The 21033-nt window shown below is 34.4% G+C and overlaps 1 protein-coding gene across 1 annotated transcript; it reads right to left on the bottom strand.

Annotated features, from left to right (window-relative positions):
- Nucleotides 1-631: 631 nt before the first annotated feature.
- Nucleotides 632-4930, bottom strand: LOC102610782 (DNA polymerase epsilon subunit B). The gene is made up of 13 exons (XM_006478038.4): nt 4578-4930; nt 4288-4465; nt 3735-3888; nt 3515-3646; nt 3027-3104; nt 2841-2945; nt 2651-2731; nt 2435-2565; nt 2231-2325; nt 2059-2158; nt 1679-1793; nt 1451-1561; nt 632-1045 (listed from the first exon to the last, which is right to left on the bottom strand). Exons 1-13 carry the CDS (start codon nt 4741-4743, stop codon nt 905-907), a joined length of 1587 nt encoding a protein of 528 aa, XP_006478101.2. The 5' UTR covers nt 4744-4930; the 3' UTR covers nt 632-904.
- Nucleotides 4931-21033: the final 16103 nt, after the last annotated feature.

Below are 21033 nucleotides of genomic sequence, written 5' to 3'. Positions count from 1 at the left end.
ACTAATGAATCTTGAAGAATGGTACTCAAAATGGACAAGCTTAGGCCAAACATAAAAGGCAAAGTACTTGCAACAGCAGGATCATGCTCGAGTTATTTCTTATTATATTGCAAGTAATGAAAAATAAACAAATGGGTTGAAAAATTTTACGTTCATGAAATATGTCAGCGGAGTTTGTTCATCCTCTTCTTTACACAAAGCTGATAAGCTAGTCAGTAGGATATGATTCTCATATTTCGACCCATGAAAAGACATTCATACAATGTTAAGCATGAAAGCAAATTCAATTCTGTGTAACATTAAAGCTAATTAAGTTCCCAACTCTTAAAAAACTCGTCGTTTCTTTGGGTAAGCTTTGTAAAACCCAAATGGCAGTCTACCACACTATGCAGGGACAACATTGCCATTGAAGCTACTAACATCAATTAAATCCAAAAGCGCTACATTATACTGATGTAGTAAGACGAAGTATGAAGCGTTTTGTTAAACTAATTGTTTAGGTCCTCATTACCAATGTTCAGTGATAGTAAGGCTCTATTATAAACATTTTTGGTCCTGACTTTGATGAATATTTACTAATGATATTTTCTAAGGAGCATATATCCAACACAGAGATTTTACAGAGTAAAAAAAAAAGAAAATCAAAAGGTGTTTATTAATATATAATATCCAGCTATCACAGAAATGCAACATGCTTTCTCCAAGATCTGAATAAAATAATTTACAAGAGTTATAGTGACCAGCAAGGTTAGTCTGCAACTAAAAGTCACGATACTAAAGGAACTATAATCATGGATAAAATTGCTAAACTACAATGCAGAAGATGGTTTTACACCCTCAGTTAAACAATGAAATTCACCTTATCAATCTAAAAGACATAGAAGATATAGCTTCTTTATGATACTCACAAGGCTGAAAATTCAACTTCCTGAGTACAAGGACGATATGCTACAAAGGTACTATCACTTGAGAAGGAACCAGGATTAAAACAAGTGATTCCAGTGTATTTAAATGCCTTCTGCTCGCTTTTATCAGCTAAAACTATCTGCATGAAGGAATGAAATAAATATCAGTTTTTCTCTCCTCAGTTCTGATGGAAAAGTTTATTTCGGAATTTTTGAGTAAATTTTAAAATAATGGTTAATTGCTTTCTCCATACTTAGCACAGGCAACAAATCAAATTTTTTCTATTTGTCTACACAATAAATATTCCCTAGATTAAAAAATGTTCAAATCTAATGTTTCCATAATGACTTGATAGGCTGTTGCCTGCTTGGGTTCTAGTTTTAAATTATAGTGGGTGGTGATATACAAACTATTATATGCAGCCTGCATTCCTGTCATTCACATGGAATCTAAGGATGAATAAGTAACATAATGCTGCATCAAATAGAGTGATCATAATCCCATCAAAATTAAATTAAAAACACAAACGTAATGGGAGTAATACCGCATGTGGAGTCGGATACAGATGAAGAGAGTGATCATAATTCCAAATAATGGGCTGTACCGTAAGAGGGAGTGGACACAGATGACTCTGGTGTGTTATGGTTGCAACAAGCTGCAGCAGAAACACAGAAAACTAGTTAGTAGGATGACCCAATATCCGCAGATGATAAGTCAGTTCGCAGAATGTTTACAAGAACTAGATTGGGGGAGGATTAGAGAAGAAAAATACATGCTCAAAAGGATCATCAGTTTCTTCTCTAGATGGAGGGATCAAACATGAACGACGCATTCGGTATAGAAGATCCTGGCGAAAAAACACAATTTCTTGGGTGTAGAACTTGATTCTGTGTTCAAACATGAGAATTTATAACACGTTGAAACAGTTAGATCTGAAAGTTACTATAGTGAATTCGCAAGGCACCAAATTTTAAACAGCAAGATTCAACTCAAAAGAAGAGCATCCTCTGTAATCCAACATTACACAGTCCATGGAATTCAAAGACCATGTATTTAAGACACCGCTGACTAAAAACTCTAAGGGATCTCTTCTAGATAACAATAAACTATGTTCATCAATGATTTAACTGGACAGTGATCAGAAAGTTTAACCTGCAAGGATTACTCGAAAATATGGCATTTGGGATGTATTTTTTAAGCTCCTCAGTCAGATATTTTGGTAAAGCACACCTGGGAAGAACGGTTGACGGGCCTGAAATTGTCAAACAGCTAAGTTCTATGCACGAAAATATTAAGGAAGCATGCAATAATCAATGTAACATACCTGCATCATCAGGACCAGGAATAAACAGAAACCGACTATGCTCTTTTAGACGTGGATGGGCTGCAATCATTTGCCCGAGTTTGCCAAACTGCAATCTATATCCAGGTTGCGTGTTTTTATTTTCATTTATGCTAGAAACAAAATTATATGCTTATAGAATGACGAGAAAACAAAAATCATTCACCTAAGACTAAAATCATTCACCTGAGACTAGAAAAGGAATGAAAGGAGAGATTGCACGGGTGAGAACAGAAGTTTCCCATAAATACAAATAATGAAGGAACCACCTCCACACTCTCAAAACCATCAAGGACAACCTCCAGCTTTCCCATAACCTTCTCTAAGGACAGGACAGTCAAATGATTAAGCCATGGCATTCTGATAAAATAAGAGTGAAAAGTAGTAGAAGTTGTGGTTCACCTCTTCATTGTCCAACCAAATGTCAGAGAGTATAACAAACATGTCATTGGCTGCTCTCTTTTCCAGATCAGCAAGTCTGAGCTATAAACAACGTAATAGGAAAACCATGATCAATCATATTACTTAATTGCTACTCGAAGAAGTTCCAGAAGAAACATCAGATATGTATTATCAAAGCTGATAAGGATACAGTATCCTCTTTTTTTAGTGTACCACCACCAAAGAAGTCATATCCTGCAAGCAGTTTGAGTGACTGATCCCTGTCCTCGAGTGGAGGAAATCCACATGTAATTACCTGCATGATAAAACAACTATTGGCATAAAACCAATAAAGACAGATATAGCAACTTTTTCTCAAGAGGACGCACATCTCTACCTGAAAAATACCATCTACAAGCATCTCCCCTTCTGCTACAACAATGGTGTTTTCTGTAAAAAACCCAGTGGTGATCTTGTAATAATTGTTAATGAAAACAATGATTTTGCATCTCCATTATGACTGCAACAAATTAAAGAATTTAAGATTTTTGAATATGAGTGAATTTGAAGAAAAAAAAAAAAAAAGGAATTCTAAGATCCAATGATACTGAAAGTAAATTTTGAAACAAAATCAACAACTAAGGAGGTTCTTAACACACAAAGACAACATTCAAGAACTGCAGAAGAGTACAATGGGCGGCAGTAAAATGGCTTCAAATTGGACAAAAAGCAAACAGAGTCGAAGAAATGTTTTGGAAGAAGAGAAAACTAGAAAGCTGATATTCACAAACAAGTTGTAGTACAAAAAAAAATGCCACCGTGAAGTAAAAGCATTAGGAACTAAGTCTGGAAAATGATAGCTAGTGCATTGAAGGCAAAGGATATTGCTTTAGACAGATCAATTTCCACTGAAGCAGCAAGATCTTCCAAATAGAAGTGGCCATCCTCCAACTGAGATATTACGCCCATCACCCATCTTCTCCCCGTTTGCCCAACCAAAGACTGAATTGTTGAAATCTGTCCAGCACCAAAAATAGCACCATATTTTTTTTGGAGATATGCAGTCCAAAACAGAATAAGAGCGCGAGAGAGGAGAGAGAACAACCTCACAACTTCCAAATTCTGAGTTTACAACATCAAAAGAGGGTCTGGAGAAATGTTGGTCACGAGAAACCCTCTGAAATAACAACAGAAACCTATCCCGGTACAATGCTGCTTTTGCAGAAGCCTCACCATGAATAGGCAGGCTGCCCGCATGCCTAAAATCAAAACAACACTAACTTCAATGCCATAAATCACTAATACAATTTAAATTCCATTATATCATCTTCCTTCTCTTCTCCTCAATTTCCAAATTTACAATTACACAATTTTGCAACCTGAACTAGAATCTGAATCATTACACACATTTGGTCTCTGATTTAGAAAACTCTTCAAAAATTAGTATCCAATCTTACATAGAGTCTCGAACAGAATCAGCAAAAATAATCATTTTTTATTTTAAAAATTTTTCTTCTTCATCATTTGCTTTCAGAGCTAAAGAAGTGTATCTGAATTGCAAATCAAACATGCACATAGGCTCGCTTTACAAAAATTTTAAAAATGCAATACATAGCAGGTGATAATAAATAGGAAAAACTGCATAAGCATAAACGTACTGATAAAAGTGTTTCTTGATAGAATCGTATCGAAATTTAGGAACCAAAAAGGCATCAATTACACGAATAGCAGAATGATTAGAAGCAGAGCCACTATCTCCCTCGGCGGCAGCCTCTGCTTGTAACAAAACACTAGTCACTCGATTCACGGATTCTTTATCTATTATCGAAGACTTCACTGCCAATTAATTCAACATTTAAAACAGAAATCAATCAAGCAAACACAAAAAAAAAAAAACCTAAATTAAATTACATAAAAAAGGAAAAAATAATGAATTGATAATACGTACAAGAGGATTCGTGTTCGAACTGATCAAGGAGGAGATCGATGGCCTCGTCTTCGGCGTCGGGAAAACGATTGACGAAAGAGAGAATTTCATCGAGAGCATCCATTCTGAGGCCGTATCCTCTGATTTTCATTTTTTTTTGTATTTTTTTTCTCGTCTGTCCACTCATTTTGATTTTTTTTTTTTAACTAACTTTTCAGTATGATTGGTTTGGATCTCTCGTTCTTTCTTTCAATGTTAGCTTAGCTATTGCCTGCCTAATGGCCACTGCTGCTCATTCGCTCTGCTTTTGAGCGGGAAATAAACGGCGGGAATATTTTTAATTATTTTATTTCTTCTAAACCCTAAATACCATCTCCTGATAGTGTGCCAGTACTAGGCGTGTTCGCGGATCGAATTTTACGGATTAGACATTAATTTATATCTGATCCATGATTTTATGGATTATAATTTTTTAATCTAATCTAATACACAGATTGATAAAATTCAATCCAAATCCAATCCATACATCTGTGGATCGGATGCGGATTTAACTCAATCCATATCCAATCCATACATTTGCGGATTGAATGAGGATTTGACTCAATCCATATGCAATCCACCATTTTGCGCATTAGTTTTCGAATTAAAAATTTTTAGTTCTCTCCAACTAATGAAATAAAAAAATCTAATATAAAAATAATTTTGCTACCAATTAAATTTAAAATTGAATAAAATTTAAATAAATTAATTGTTTAAATAAAGCTAAAATAATACATTTAAAGTTTCAAAATATAACACATCGAGACTAATTATTCAAATAAAGCTACAATAATATGTTCAAAGTTTCAAAATATAACACACCAAGCTTAATTGTTCAAATAAAGTTATAATAATACGTTAATATAACACCGAAATTAATTGTTCAAATAAAGCCACAATTAATTGAAATGGCGAAATTTCGGAAACCAAACACAGTCTAATCCTTCACTAGGGCTGTTGCGTCTGTCGAAAAGTGGTGATTACGGAGCCATCCACGATGGGAACCAAGAGAAGCCGTACGGATGACGATCTTGAAGGTTGTGATAGTGAAATTGTTCAGCTGGAATCAATGAATATGAAGTGGCTCGATGGACTTGGGAAAGAAGATGGCTTGCTCTCGCCGGAATCGCGCGGCCGATGTCCTTTAAATCTGTGTCGAGAGTGTATCCAACTAGTATTGAGTGTTGCTAGTGTGTGTGACGGCAGGAAAGCTTAGGGTTTTTTGTTTGCAAATTGTTGGTGACTTGGCGTTATGTTACTTTGCTTTTGCTAGTGCATGTGACTTTGCTTTTATTTTATTTTACAATTTTTACAAGTTATATTTGTATATTTGATTATTTAATTATTTTTCATTTTATATTATTATTGGGTAATGGTTAAGATATGTTATAGTGCTTAGTAACTATGCAATGTCTAATTAAATTTATAATTTTATATATATATATATATATTTGCGGATTCACGGATTTCTGTGGATTTACAGAAGTAAATCCATATCCAATTCATCGACTGTGGATTTTTAAATTTTCAATCCATATCCAATCCACCAATCCACGGATCGGATTTATACGGATCAGATTCAGCGGATCGGACGAATTGAGCAGATTGGATTGGATTCTGAACACTCCTATGTGCTACACACAGCCCAAAAATAAGGTTGCACGTTTAATGGTCCAAATATAATGCGTAGATTAAATAAAGCTTTTTTTTTTAATCAAATTTTTGGGTGGAGATATTTTCCACCTACAATTTAATCCACCGCATTACAAATAAAATTCACATTTTTTAAATTTAAAATCAATAAAAAGTTTAAATAATTAATTAACTATATTATTTTCTTTATATAAATTTCTTGACCACTATTGACTACTAAATTTAAATCCACTAAAACCCTCACTGAATAGAGTTGGTAAAATTTATGGCTCGAGCATGTCCCTTATTGAGGTCAGGCTAGGCTTTTTTCAAGCTGAGCTTAAAAGTCTGAATTTATGTGTTGCATTTTTCTAGAAATTCTTTTCATTATATTTTACAATTTAATAATATATAAAATTTTGTTTTTGCTAGATTAAGCTTTAAAAGTTTGAATTAAAATGATTTAAAATTTTAAATATATGTTATAGGTGGGTTAAATAAATGTTAAAAGGTATATTTTAATTAAAATAAAATATTTTTTTTTTAGACATTTATCAAGTTTTGGGGTTAAGCTCGAGCTTTTTCAATGAGACCTGAGCTCAGCCTGAGTGTTTAAAGAATGTGGTTGAATCAAGCTTAAAACACCTGGATTCAGGTCGGACATGCTATTTCTACCATCCCTATCACTAAACCCACATTTGGATTAAATTTTAGATTTCTAAAATATCCATAGACGACAGTTGGAAAAACTTGGGCAGCGGATGAATTTCTAGGCGCCTCTGAATAAGAAAAATACATTGTTAATAAGTTGTGCTGAGCTTTTACTTTAAAACTACTTACTTTTTTTCACCTTTTATTTGCCGTAAATTTATGCAATATATCAATCCACTTTTTTCGGAGATGATACTTGTAATAAGATTGGATGATGCACTTGGTGTAATATACTAGTTTTTGGTGGATTTTTAGAGATGATATGTAGAAAATATTATGTTCGATATAGAAATATTTAATTTGATTTATTTTCATTAGATTGTGTTTCCTATAATTACTAAACAAAATAAAATGAATTGATTTAGCAGAATGGGGAAATAAGCCTATAAATTTGTAGGGAAATTAATGGAATTAAAAATGGTTACAAGGTTATTTACGGTTGAGATTTTGGCTACAAAAAGTGCCAGTAGAATAGAAGAGTTCTTTTAAATTTATTTGCGAGGCTACTTAGTGCAACCACTATTATTTGGCTCATTTTTTTTTATCAAATTTAATTCATATATTGCTTTAGCACAGTTTTAACCAAATTGAAGGCATACATTGCTTAGCTAGAATTTCAATAATAATTAAAACAATTATGATTATTGATATAATAATTAACAACCTGAAACCAAATATTTATAGATTCAATCATATTTTTTTAATAAAAAGCGAGTATTATGTTTCAGGGGTTAAAATTAAAGATAACACACTAAGAGGCTTGGGTAGTCCTCCAAGCAAATGCAAGATTTAGAACACTTAAGAGCAAATTTGATTTAGATCACTTAAGAGCAAATTTAGCTTAGAATATGTCGAAATCGGAAGCTGTCGTGCTGGAATTAGCCTCTGTTCCTAAGAAATGATCAAAATCACTACGTATATGATATATGCCTAAAACATATTGAGTAACCAGCAATGAATTTGACTCCACCACCAATGGTGACAAACTAGTCTCACTAGCAAGTCGTACGTCGAAGCGAAGTACTTTAGTCTTTGCAATATTCACATCATCTGAAAAAAACCCCTGATCTATGTAAATAAAGGTAAATTGATTAGCACTTGGCTCATTTTTTTTAATCAAATTATAATATTTAGTACTACTTTTATATTTAAATCACCTATATAATAGCATTCCAATGAAGATGAATCATGAAGATAAAACGCGAAATTAATGAACTCATTTTGTAGAAATTACTTACTATCAAATAAGATAATGTTAGTAACTGAACAAGAAACCTCTTATTGTACACTTGAGTTGTTAAAAAATATCTGAAAATTTAACCATTAATCTTAATGCAGGGACCATTAAAAAGAAAACTAATGCTAACTAGAAACTTGCTGCAATAAACATTAAACATGGAATTATAAAATTGCAATCCTAGAAATCATGAAAATCACGGACTAATAAAAATGAAACATATACTATTAATCGTGATATTGGGATCATTAAACTTAGACCAATATAACTTGAAACTTAAGGAAATGAACATGAAACACAAGATCATAAACTTGCAATCCTAAAAATTATACAAATCATAGACTAATAAATACGAAACACGTACCATTAACCTTAATATTAGGATCATTAAACGTGAAACCAACGTAACTTGAAACTTAAGAAAATGAACATGAAACATAGGATCATAAACTTGCAATCCTAAAAATCATGCAAATTAGGGAATAATAAATATGAAACACATACCATTAACCTTGATATTAGGACCATTAAACTTGAAACTAAGGTAACTTGAAATTTAGGGTAATGAACATGAAACATAGGAGCATAAACTTGCAATAAAAAAAAAATCATGCAAATCATGGACCAATAACTATGAAACACTTGCCATTAGTCTTGATATTGAAACTATTAAACTTGAAACCAAAGTCACTTGGAACTTAGGGCAATGAATATGAAACATAGATCTTGCAAATAATGGACTGAAAAATATTTGATGCCGAAGAGAAAATGAAGCATGCAAATCCATAGAGCAGCATGGAGCATGGAAACAATAAAAAGACAAAAGTCCAAAAACTAGGAACCAAGAAAAGTAAAAGTGAAAAGAGGAAAGAGACAAAAGTCCAAGAATCAGGAACCAGGAACCAGGAACCGAGAAAAGAAAAGTGGAAAGAGACAAAAGTCCAAGAACTAGGAACCAAGAACCAGAAACCAGGAACCAGGAGCCAAGAAAAGTAAAAAATGAACCAAGAAAGCAACAAATAAAAGAAAACATGGCCTGCATTATAGAAGGAAGCAAAGCGTAATAAAATTCTAATTAATCTAGAAGCTTCGGAACCTACTTTCAGAAGGAGATAAAAATAGACTCCAAATAAAATTCTAAGTAGAAAAAGTCGATCAAAATAAGGAATCAGTGACGATTTAAAATACTAAAAATTTGTATTATAATAGAGAGCTCTAGAGGTATTGAAGCAAGCAAAAAAAAATTCAGAAAAGAGTAGCAAGAAAGAAAAACTCCATTGTAATCGTTGTTTAATAGTGGAATTTGCTCTCTTGACTCCCGTGGACGTAGACCAAGCACTGAACCACGTAAATCCTTGGTGTTTTGCTCTTTACATCATCCTCTTTATTCAATTTCAATTCTTTGGTTGACCAAAATTAGCGTCATCTGTGGGGAGGATATAATTAATTGCAAAAAAAAAAAATCACTCAACTCAACATCATGAGCTAGTGAAGCCAGCGCAACCATGGATTACCGAGAGTGCCAAGCCCCCCAAGGAGGCAGCGTAGCAACATGGGCTTGCAGCCACCACTTGCGCGACAAGTGGCTGATCTGACACAAAACATGAATTTGGTGCTCCAATAGATAGAAGATCAAAGGAATCGAGGATATGCCCCGCTAGTGCAAGAGCAACAACAACATCACCAGTATCATGATCAACATGGTCATGAAAAAGAAAGATCTTAAGATGGCTCACGAGTCAGGAGCCACGCCAGTCATGATAATTATGAAAAAGTCGATCAACGACAAGCATTGAACTCTAGAGACCTGTAGGAGAGATTAAATGAAAAACATCAATCTAAATCCAATCTAGAGGTTGTGAACATGTTGAGTCTAGTGCTGACTCGGCGGGCTTGGAGGCACAGTTACGAAAGCTCAAGAAAAGAATCGATGATATTGAGAAGACTCCGGTTGGACCATACATGGAAGAGATATAACCTCATTTCGTTAAGGACATATTGGATGCACCTCTTCCTCCAAAATTTAAGATGCCCCAAATAAAGTTATATGGAGGGAAAGGAGATCCGACAGAACATCTAAAGACTTACAGATCTTGGATGGAGCTGCAAGGAGCATCAGGAGCAGCCATGTGTAGGGCCTTCTCGTTGACACTTATTGAAGCAGCACGAAGGTGGTATAGAAAGTTAAGACCGGGATCTATTTCCTCATTTGCCCAGCTGAGTCAAATATTGGTTAACCAATTTGTTGGGGCTAGAGACCATCAGTTTCCACCGACTTATTTTCTATTGGTTAAACAAGGAAAGGATGAGTCGCTGAAAGATTGCATTACTCGTTTCAACAAAGAAGTTGTAAGGGTAGAAAACTACAGTGATGCAATGGCCTTGACTACCATTATGGTCGGATTACAACCAGGAAAATTTCATTACTCACTCGCAAAAAACCCATCAAGAACTTTCACAGAGTTGTTATCAAGAGCCCAAAAGTATTCTAATGTGGATGAGTTAACTAATGCGAAAAGAGGAGCTAACTCAGACTCACCAAGAGTGGCAGAAAAGAGGAAGATCAAGGAAGAACAAATTAAAAACAAAGAAAAAACAAGTAGACTAGAAAAAAAAAGGTCCAAAGATTTTGCAGAGCAGGTTTCCAGGGTATACACCGCTTAACTTGCCTGAAGAGCAGGTGCTGATGCAAATTAGGAACTTAGATTTACTGCGAAAGCCTAAGGACATCAAAACAGCACCCAATCGAAGGGATAGAAGCAAATATTACCGATACCACCGAGATCATCGCCACAATATAGAAGATTGTTTTGATCTCAAGGAAGAAATAAAATCTTTGATCCAAAGAGGATATCTTAAAGAATTTGTGAGGAATGATGGTGGAAGAATACGTGATGAGGAGCCATCCCATGCTCCACAAAAAATATCATCATTTGCAACCGTGCAAGCAGGAGGCCAAGACATTGCAGGTGGCACACTCATAAGGACTATATTCGGTGGACCCCAAGTGGAGGAGATTCTAATAGGGCCCGAAAAGCTTATACTAGAGAGGCTAGAAACACACCAGGAGTTTTCCTCGTAAATTTAGCCAACATACCTAAAAAAGAAGCCAAAATAAAACATAACGCCATCACATTTACAGATGAAGAGGCAAGAGGAATACATTAGCCCCATGATGATTCCCTGATCATCTCTATAATCCTGGCAAATAGAAAGGTCTATAGAGTTCTGATAGACAATGAAAGTTCGGCAAATATTCTATATGCAGCAGCATTTGACAAAATTAAGATTGGAAGAGAAAAATTAAAACCAATACGCACACTCTTAATTGGTTTTGGGGGAGAATGTTTGATCCCTTTGGGTAGCATAGAGTTGCCGGTCACAATGGGGGAGCCACCCCACTAAGTTACTAAGATGGTAAATTTCTCAGTATTGGAGCATCTGTCGGTTTACAATGTCATCTTGGGGAGTCCCGCTTTAAACATGTTCCGAGCAGTAACTTCAACTTACCATTTGATGATAAAGTTTATAGCAAAAAGAGGAGTTGGAGTCTTAAGAGTTGATCAAGAGAAGTCTAGAAAATGCTACACTACAGTTTTGAGAGGTAGGATGGACATACATGAAAACCTACAGATTATACTTGACCTAAGAGAGGAAAAAGGTGAGCAAAGAGGTTCTCCGGTAGAAGAATTAGACATTGTCCAGCTACAACAAGGAGATCAAAGTAATTGCACACGAGTTGGCCAACCATTGACTCTAGAGCTATGTGCACAAATCGAAAGTTTCCTTAAAGCGAATTCTTATGTATTCGCATGGTCCCATGAAGATATAGCTGGTATAAATCCCGAAGTAATACCAATGTAGTAATGGTTAAAAAACCAAATGGAAAGTGGAAAATTTGCATAGACTTTACTGATGTGCCCCAAAGATAGCTTTCCTTTACTTAGAATCAACCAGATAGTTGATGCAACCAAAGGGCATGAATTACTCACGTTTATGGATGCGTACTTGGGTTACAACCAAATTCAAATGCATCATTCAGATAGGGAGAAAACAACATTCATTACAAATAAAGGCTTATAATGTTATAATGTAATGCCTTTTGGGTTAAAAAATGTTAGAACAACTTATCAAAGGTTGGTCAACAAGATATTTGCTGGACAGATTGGAAGGAATATAGAAGTTTATGTAGATGACATGCTTGTTAAAAGTAAGGAAATGGAAGATCACATTGCAGACCCAGACGAAACTTTTAAAATTTTGAAACATTTTAATATGAAGCTTAATCCAAGTAAATGGGCTATTAGAGTCTCCTCTGAAAAATTCTTAGGATTTATGGTCAGTCAACGAGGAATAGAAGCTAATCTAGAAAAATTTCAAGCTCTGTTGGATATGGAGTCACTAAAGACGATAAAGAAGGTCCAAAGATAAACATGGAGGGTTACTGCTTTGAGTCGCTTTATTTCGCGAGCAACAGATAAATGCTTGCCATTCTTTAAAACTCTTCATAGGGGAAAGAATCTAGTGTGGACAGATAAATGCGAGAAAGCATTCCAGGAATTGAAAAAGTATATGGGCAGCCCACAAATTCTTTTTAAATCAGTGCTAGGGGAAAATCTGTATATTTATCTAGTTGTGTTGGACTCAGCAGTAAGCTCAGTATTAATAAGAGAGGAGGATAGAGTGCAAAAACCTATCTACTACATGAGCCATGTACTGTTAGATGCGGAAACAAAATATCCAATGATAGAAAAAATGGCCATGGCATTGGTGATCTTTGCTAGGAAATTAAGGCCTTATTTTCAAGCCTACACAATAGTGGTACTGACAAATCAGCCCCTTAGACAGGTCATGCAAAAGCTAGAAGCGTCGGGAAGATTAGTTCAATAGGTAGTAGAACTGGAAGAGCATGATATTCAGTATCAACCCAGAACGGCAATTAAAGGACAAGTTGCTGCAAATTTTGTGGCAGAATTTACTAGTAATCGACTCAAAAAGGAAAGAATTAACTCCGGAGTTTTGTCGATTAAGAAGTTGTATGTGGACGATTCATCAAATCGATAAGGAATTGGGGCATGACTAATTTTAATGACTCTAAAAAATATAGAACTAAGTTATGCCCTTCGATTTGGATTCTACGCCTCCAATAATGAAGTGGAATATGAAGCACTACTTGTTAGACTTAGATGGCCAAAAGAAATGAGGGCAGAAGGACTAGAAATATATAATGATTCACAATTGATTATGAACCAGGTTAAGTTAGAATATCAGGCAATAAAAAGATAAAATGATGGAATATCTTGGGAAAGCTAAGGATCTGCTTGAAAGTTTTGTGGAATACACTATAACACAAATCTTAAGGGAAGAAAATAGTAAAGTAGATGCTCTTGCCAGATTAGCTTTAGCTACTGACACAAGCCTGACTAGACTTATTCTTGTGGAATTTTTGCCAAGCTCAAGTATTAATTGTTAGCCTAAAAGGCTATACATAATGTAATTTTGATGATAACAAACATGTGTATTAAGTAATTTAATAAATATTATATTTCACATTTTCACTAGTTTTTTAAGGATAATATTTATGCAAGTGAATCAAGTGAAATCAAGATTGAAGACACTCAACGGACAACGGCGACATCAAGAATATAGTTTAGAGCTCAACGAACAAATTAGTGCGATAAATTCTTGTAAAGCTGGTATGATTTAATTGATGCATGATTTAGCATTTGAGAAGTTCAAGAGATTAATTTAATTAAATACTTTTCATAAACTAAAATGTTTTATTTTTATAAAGTAAAGTATTTTGTGAATTTAAGTAATTTGGACTTAAATGCTAAGATTTGAAATTTTTAATTTTAATAAGTATTAAATTTCGAAGTTGGACGTTTTTACAAACATTTGAAATGCTTTGGGCCATACTATAATTTATGAATATTTTGGACTAAAGTGAAAAGTTTTGAGAACTTTGAAAAATATGGGTAAAAGGACCTTTGTGCGAAATAATAAAATCTTTGGGGCCATATCATAATTTCAAAAAGTTTGGAAAAGACAACTATTTTTAGGAAGTTCTGAAATTAGACCTATTTGCAAAGTTTTATGACGTTTTGGGCTATAGTATAATTATAAAAAGTTTTGGACAAAAAGTGTAATTTCAGTGAACATTGTTACTGTAGCAAAATTCAAAAATAACGGTAATATCACTGTTCCTGAGCGGCTAGCCGGATAATCAAGCGGCTAACCGCTTGAGCGCGGGAATTTACCTATAACGGCTAGTTTTTTGGCTTTCCACTACTAGAAAAATGATCTTTACTAACTTTAGAATAGTGTCAGAAATTACTTTCACTGACACTTGTTAATTGTGTTAGTAATCTGGGAGTCAGAAAAATAGTGACACTTATAAGTGGTGTCAGTGATTACTATTACTATAGTATCACCGATATTATGACACCATAGTGTTAGTAATTATTGATATTTTATTAGTGTCTATAATTATTGTTACCATGGTAACACTAGTTAATTTATTTTTAAAAAAATAAAAAATTGAATTGGATCATTGCCTATTGATTTATTGGTAAAATTAAAAGCACCACAAAATAACAAAAAGAAATTTATTTATATCACAAAATCTTTCATTTCACATTTAAATATGATTAGTATATATTACAAATTCAACTTCAATAGCCAAAATATAAGATATCCTACTCTCATAACTAAATAATCTAAATTCAATACATAAAAATTTCTACCATCCAATCAAACGCCTACTACTTGTGGCTAAATTTAATAAATCTAGAAGCTAAATTGATAATAATGACTGTCTTTCACTCTTTGAATATGAGTAGTATAATTACGTTATCACACAAGTAGCTTCTCCATTCAATAGACTGTATGGGTTAGGATACAAGTGAAGTTGAGGAATAAACACTTCAAACACATTGAGTAAATCTGCATACATGGAAAAGCGAGAAAAAATTAGCTGCCAATTCCCAACCATTAAAGAAACAATGGTTAATTGTTTCAGAGCAGCAGAGTTTAAAAAATCATTAAAAATAACCTGCAAGTTCAATCAACATAAAAATTTTCAGATTTGAAGTATGCATATAGAACTTTAGTTTCTCCGAATTTCAGCTCATTCAAACATGTTTAGACTATTGTTTTGCACCACCAAACATGATACATGAGTAATTTATGAAAGATTGGACAGCAACCAACCATTTTGAAAAATCGATTAAAAATCAGTTATAGACCCAATTCATTCCAAAATTTCCAGAACTGAAACATACACATTTAACTTTAATTATTTCAAACATATGGTAAAGTTTGGACAAAATATTTCAATAATTTGAGAGTTTATTCCAAAATCATTACTTATAAACAAGTCTTATGATTTTGGCCATCAGTCATATAAATATAAATAAGAAAAATTAAACAACTGAAGTAGATATTGCCTTATTATGAACATAAATATAAATAAGACAAATCTAATATTGCCTTAGTAATGAACTGAAGAAACAAAATTCAGTTTTGCCCTGTAAACAAATCCATTAAAGAAATGATAAAGACACCTCATTTCTCAACCTAAGCCACATACTTCAAACTTTTCCTTTGTAAAAGCATCTATTTGATAGTTTGTAATAAGTAATCATCCAATGAGACTGTTTATAGCAAATAAAAATTGAAATCTATTCGATATGAACAAAACTAAAAAATAACAGCCGAAAAAAAATGAAAAGATTGCTTTTGAAAAAAAAAACTAATAACACATGAACAAATGGTTAATAAGCAATAAGTTATATCAACATAGAACCACTATGAACCAATATAAACCATCAATTTTAGCATAATCATGATGCTCTTAAGAATTCCCAAATTAGAAAATTTTAGGGTTTTAGTGTAAAAAATGTTTAATGCCGTTCATCAGCGAAATAAAGTTAATCTTACAGTGACGATCACCCTAAACACAATATTTTTCAAAGTAGATATAATGAAGGCTATTTGGTGCCAATAAAAGAAAAGAAAGTAGCAAAGAAAAAAACACAATAAAAGTTAAATCTTTACCTTCTTGTTTCTTCCAAGTAGCCAAAGATACATAGAAGCTCTTCTCCAAATCACTTATTTAAACCTAAAAAAAACAATTAAAACAAAAAAAAACTCAAGATCTAATGACAATAAGAGAGACCCGAAATCATAAAATAAAAAAAGAAACAAGAAGTTAGGATTTTGAAGGCAAATGGTGAACCTGTGCCACTGGTTTGACAGGATCACGGCTGAGCACTTTTTGACAATTTTTTTTAGCACAAAAATAATTTTCAGATTTACATATGGAAAATCATCAGTCACTTGCTGATAATGGAGAACAATTTCATAATAATTTAAGTTCTTAACTAGAGGCATATGGTTACATAAATTTTGTCAAAAATTATATTCATAATTGATTTTCTTTTTTACACGAAATGGAAAGAGCTCAACGATTAATGAAGAATGTCATACACAAAAGTCTCCAGCTCCTTTTTTGCAAAATCTTCCCTTTTGGCCTTTAATCTGGCACTTCTTTGCACCTCAAAATCACGTGGATTCGAAGAGGCTCGCTTTCCACTGCTGATGCTTTCGCTCACGTGCTGGGTTTGAAGAGGCTCGTTGGCTGCTGATGCTACTGCTCGCGCTCGCGTACTGGGTTCGCAGAGGCTTACTGGCCGCTGATGCTGCTCGCGCTCTCGTGTTGGGTTCGCCGCTGTTGCTGCATGGTTCTCGTGGCTGCTGCATCACTAGCTGGTGGTGATAGCTGATGGGTTCGATTGGCATTCAACAATGGTTGGATTGATCGGTGATGGCGATTTAAGTTGTATGGGTGTCGGCCGACGGTTGTTGGCTTTTGATTCTCGCTTGTGTTTAATTTAGGGATTGGTAGTTGAGCACTTTTTGACAATTTGGATGTTAGGGATTTTTCAGATCTGGGAATTTTTCAGATCTGGGGAGCTTAGGAGGGAACGAAATACTTTGGTAGAGGGAGTTGAAAAATTATATTTTGGATAAGATAAGACTTGTCCATTTGTTTTGTTTTTATCCACTCAAAAAGCACAATTCTAAAAAAATTAAAAATCGTAGCCTAGTGGTCTTTTGATTCAATGTAGAAGCTCTAGGTTTAAGAGGTCTTGGGTTCGAATTCGGACTAAAACAAAATTAAAATGATAATTTTTAATTGTTGATACCTAAGCGTCATTGATCGCTATTACTAAAGCTATTGATACTTCAGTATTAGTAATTACTGATACATATCTGTTAAACGCGGAAAATGATCCAAATATATGTATATATTGATACTTTTAAATAAAGTGTCAGAACACAAGTATCAGTAAAGACCATTTTTCTAGTAGTGAATTCACTATAAAAACTCAACTCAAACTTCATTCTAAGGATCAATGCAAGCAAATATAAGGTCATACAACATATATTGAGCTTTCAAAACGCAAATCATCATTGATTGAATCATTATTGAGCTAGTAGTTGCATATCCACTCTTAAAGAGATTTTTTGTTGTAATTTTCATTTCTTATCAAATTGTGAGTGTGTAAGTGTGGGAAACACTTGGGGTGAAGAGATTGAGGAGATAATCTCTTGGTTGTAAAGGTTCATTGACACCTTGGAAGTCAATTATAAAAACTTGAAGCCTTAGGAGGCTTGGATAGTGAAATCCTCGAGCTTGGTTGGCTTGAAGGCGTGGACGTAAGCGGGGATTGCCGAATCACGTAAAAATCCGCGTGTTTGTTTTTCTCTTCCCTTGCTCTTTTATTTTTACACTTGTTTGAATTTATTATTCTCTATTTCATTAAGGCGTTAGATTGATTTATTGTGCGAATCGTATTGCATTATTTTTAAAAATCCAATTCACCCCCCCTCTTGGGTTGCGTTACTTGCATTTCATTAATAAGAAGGAGAGTAGTAAGGTCAGTCTCGTTGCCACAAGTGGGAGTTGGATGGATCCCACCATCGATTATCTAAAAAATGAAAGTTTACCAAACAATAAGCAAGAAGCAAGAAGGGTAAAACCGAGGTCAGCATGATACATGATTCTAGAGGATGTGTTATACAAAAGGGGATACTCGTTGCCCTACCTTCGATGCCTGGCTCCAGATGAAGCAAGTTATGTAATGAGAGAAATCCATGACAGAATCAACGGCAATAATTCTGGAACTAGGTCTCTAGCTCTAAAAGCAGTTCGCCAAGGATACTTTTGGCCCACGATAAAAGAAGATGTATACAAGTTTGTCCAGCAATGTGACAAATATAAGAGATATTCTAATATCCCTCGCTAGCCTCCAGAACAACTCACTCCAGTCACCAACCCCTAACCGTTTGCGCAATGGGACATAGACATCATTAGTCCAATGCCAACAGGCAAAGGGCAAACCAAATTCGCTGTGGTGGCAGTGGACTATTTTACTAAATGGGCGAAAACAAAACCTTTGGCGCAAATTACAGAACAAAAGACAATGGCTTTTGTATGGAAATCTATAATATATAGATTCAGAATTCCTTAAGCTATTGTTACAGATAATGGAAAGCAATTTGATAATCCTCGTTTTAGGGGATTATGTCAGAGTCTTGGAATCAAGAATTTTTTTTCTTCACCAGCCCACCCTCAAGCCAACATGCAAGTAGAGGCTATTAATAAAATAATTAAGCACCACTTGAAGACCAAGTTAGAAAAGCACAAGGGAGCTTGGGCAGATCAGCTCTTATTTGAATTGTGGTCTTATAGGACAACGCATATTACAACAACTGGAGAAACACCATATTCCCTAACATTTGGTATGGAGGTAGTGGTTCCAGTTGAAATAGGGATACCATCATATAGAGTGCAACACTTTTAATCAGAGCAAAATGAGGAGCAACTAAAATTCAATCTTGACTTACGGGAAGAAAAGAGAGAACATACCTGACTTAGAGCTGCAGCGTATAAGCAAAATGCAATTTGATATTTTAATTCAAAAGTAAATCCAAGAAGCTTCCGGGTTAGGGACTTGGTTCTTAGAAAAGTATTTCAAAACACCAGAGAGCATAATGTTGGAGTGCTATGGCCGAACTGGGAAGGTCCCTACAAAATAAAAGAAATTATTCGTCCTAGAACCTACAGGATAAAAGATATGAGTGGAGTCGTGCTCCTGTGTCCTTGGAATGCAGAGCATTTAAAGATCTACTATCAGTAGAAAGTTTATTAATTTTTTAGTAGTAATAATAAAGCCTTCTTTGAGCCATTAGAAAATTTAGTTGTTACTAAAGGACCGTTCACAGTCAAACTAATAACTATTTATTAATAAAGGCATTTTTTTCACAATCTAAGTTGTTTTCTTTTTATTTTCTTGTTCTAACCAGAAAGAAACAGGAAAAGCTAAGAGCAAATTTTAAGTAATTTCTCGAAAAAGTTAAAGCATGCAGGAAAAATTAAAGTAAATTTCCTGGAAAAGTTAAAGCAATGTCCTCTAGCATGCAAGAAAAGTTAAAGCATGCAGAAAAAATTAAAACATGCAAGAAAATTTAAAGTAAATTTCCAGGCAAAGTTAAAGCAATTTTCCTCAAGCATGCAAGAAAAGTTAAAGCATGCAGAAAAAATTAAAGTAATTGTTAAAGCAAGTTTCCTGGTGCAGGAAACCAGTAAAAGAAAAGTTAAAGTAGGAAAAGTCAAAAAAGAAAAGTTAAGGCAGGAAAGTTAAAGCAAATTTCAAAGCCTAGTGCAGAAAAGTCAGAAGTTGAGCAAATTCCTGGTTCAGGAAAGGCTTAGTGCACAAAAACATTAAAGAAATTCGGGTGACAAATAAAAAAAAAAGTTTTCATAAGTTCATTATAAGAGAAGTGTGAAGTAGAGGCATCATATAATCCTACTAGCTTGGTACAAAAAAGGGGGGGGCATCATGCCATGATCAGTCCTTTTTTTCATCATCTTTTAGGAAACTATAGTCAAGGTGGGGATAGTGACTTTCCATTAATGCTTTCACCTTGGCAGCCCCCTTAAAAAATTCTTCATCAATAATGTTGCCAAACTCAGCAGAAGTCTTGTATTCCTCCACAGCCGAAGCTTTGGTTGTGGACATTTGAAAATTAAGTTGATTTAAGGAATTGGACAAATCTTAAATCTCAAATTGTGACTAAGCCCTCAGGTTGCCATACTCAGTTTTCAGGTTATCATAATTTGCTTATAGTTGCGCCACACGAGTTTTTTCTTCAGCCAAGTTTTCCTCTAGCTCAGCAATCCGCCTTTTAGAAGCTCGCCTAGATTCAATTGGTATGTTCCTTTCTAAGATCAAACTTTTAATTCTTTTTCTGGATACTTGGATGGCATAGGAAAGCTGCATTGAAATAAATAAGAAATTTTAAAAGATAAACATCTTGTTAAAACACTAAGAGTAAGGACGCGTAAGGTACTTGACAGATGTTATTTAGTATGATATCGGTTGGGTCATAATTTTCAATATGCCTCTCGTTGTTGGAAGTAACGTACTGAGGTCAAAGTTGGCTGAAAGAATTAAGATACGTCTAAGCTGAGTCCTCCCAAGCAAAGCTGAGTAAGCCCTCCACCGCAAGCAAGGTCCCTTGGCTGGAGTCTGATGGGAAATGAGTAGAAGCATATATGTTGGCAGTGGCAGAAGAGCTAATAGATGGTGGATACACAGCCATGTTAACAATCGATAGAGGCAAGGTCTCTTACTAAGGATGATTGGGAATAGTAACTTAGGAAGATGACCCTCCAACATGAAAGATAGGCTTGTCCCTTAGCTTTCTACTAATCTTAGCAAAAGGAAACTTTTCAATCTTCCTCTTTTTGCGTGCTTCGTCGTTCTTAGAAGACATGGCTAGAAAAAA

The sequence above is a fragment of the Citrus sinensis genome, chromosome 3 (genome assembly GCF_022201045.2).
Source record: "Citrus sinensis cultivar Valencia sweet orange chromosome 3, DVS_A1.0, whole genome shotgun sequence".
Taxonomy (NCBI): Eukaryota; Viridiplantae; Streptophyta; class Magnoliopsida; order Sapindales; family Rutaceae; genus Citrus; species Citrus sinensis.
The sequence above is the reverse complement of the archived record's forward strand: the minus strand, read 5'-3'. Positions and strand labels throughout refer to the sequence as shown.

Coding starts and splice junctions, on each gene's coding strand:
- LOC102610782 (XM_006478038.4), bottom strand. CDS start 4,743: ATGAGTGGACAGACGAGAAAAAAAATACAAAAAAAAATGAAAATCAGA. Junction 2,159..2,230: donor TCCTGGTCCTGATGATGCAG/GTATGTTACATT, acceptor TGACAATTTCAG/GCCCGTCAACCGTTCTTCCC. Junction 1,562..1,678: donor CTGATGATCCTTTTGAGCAT/GTATTTTTCTTC, acceptor TTTCTGCTGCAG/CTTGTTGCAACCATAACACA.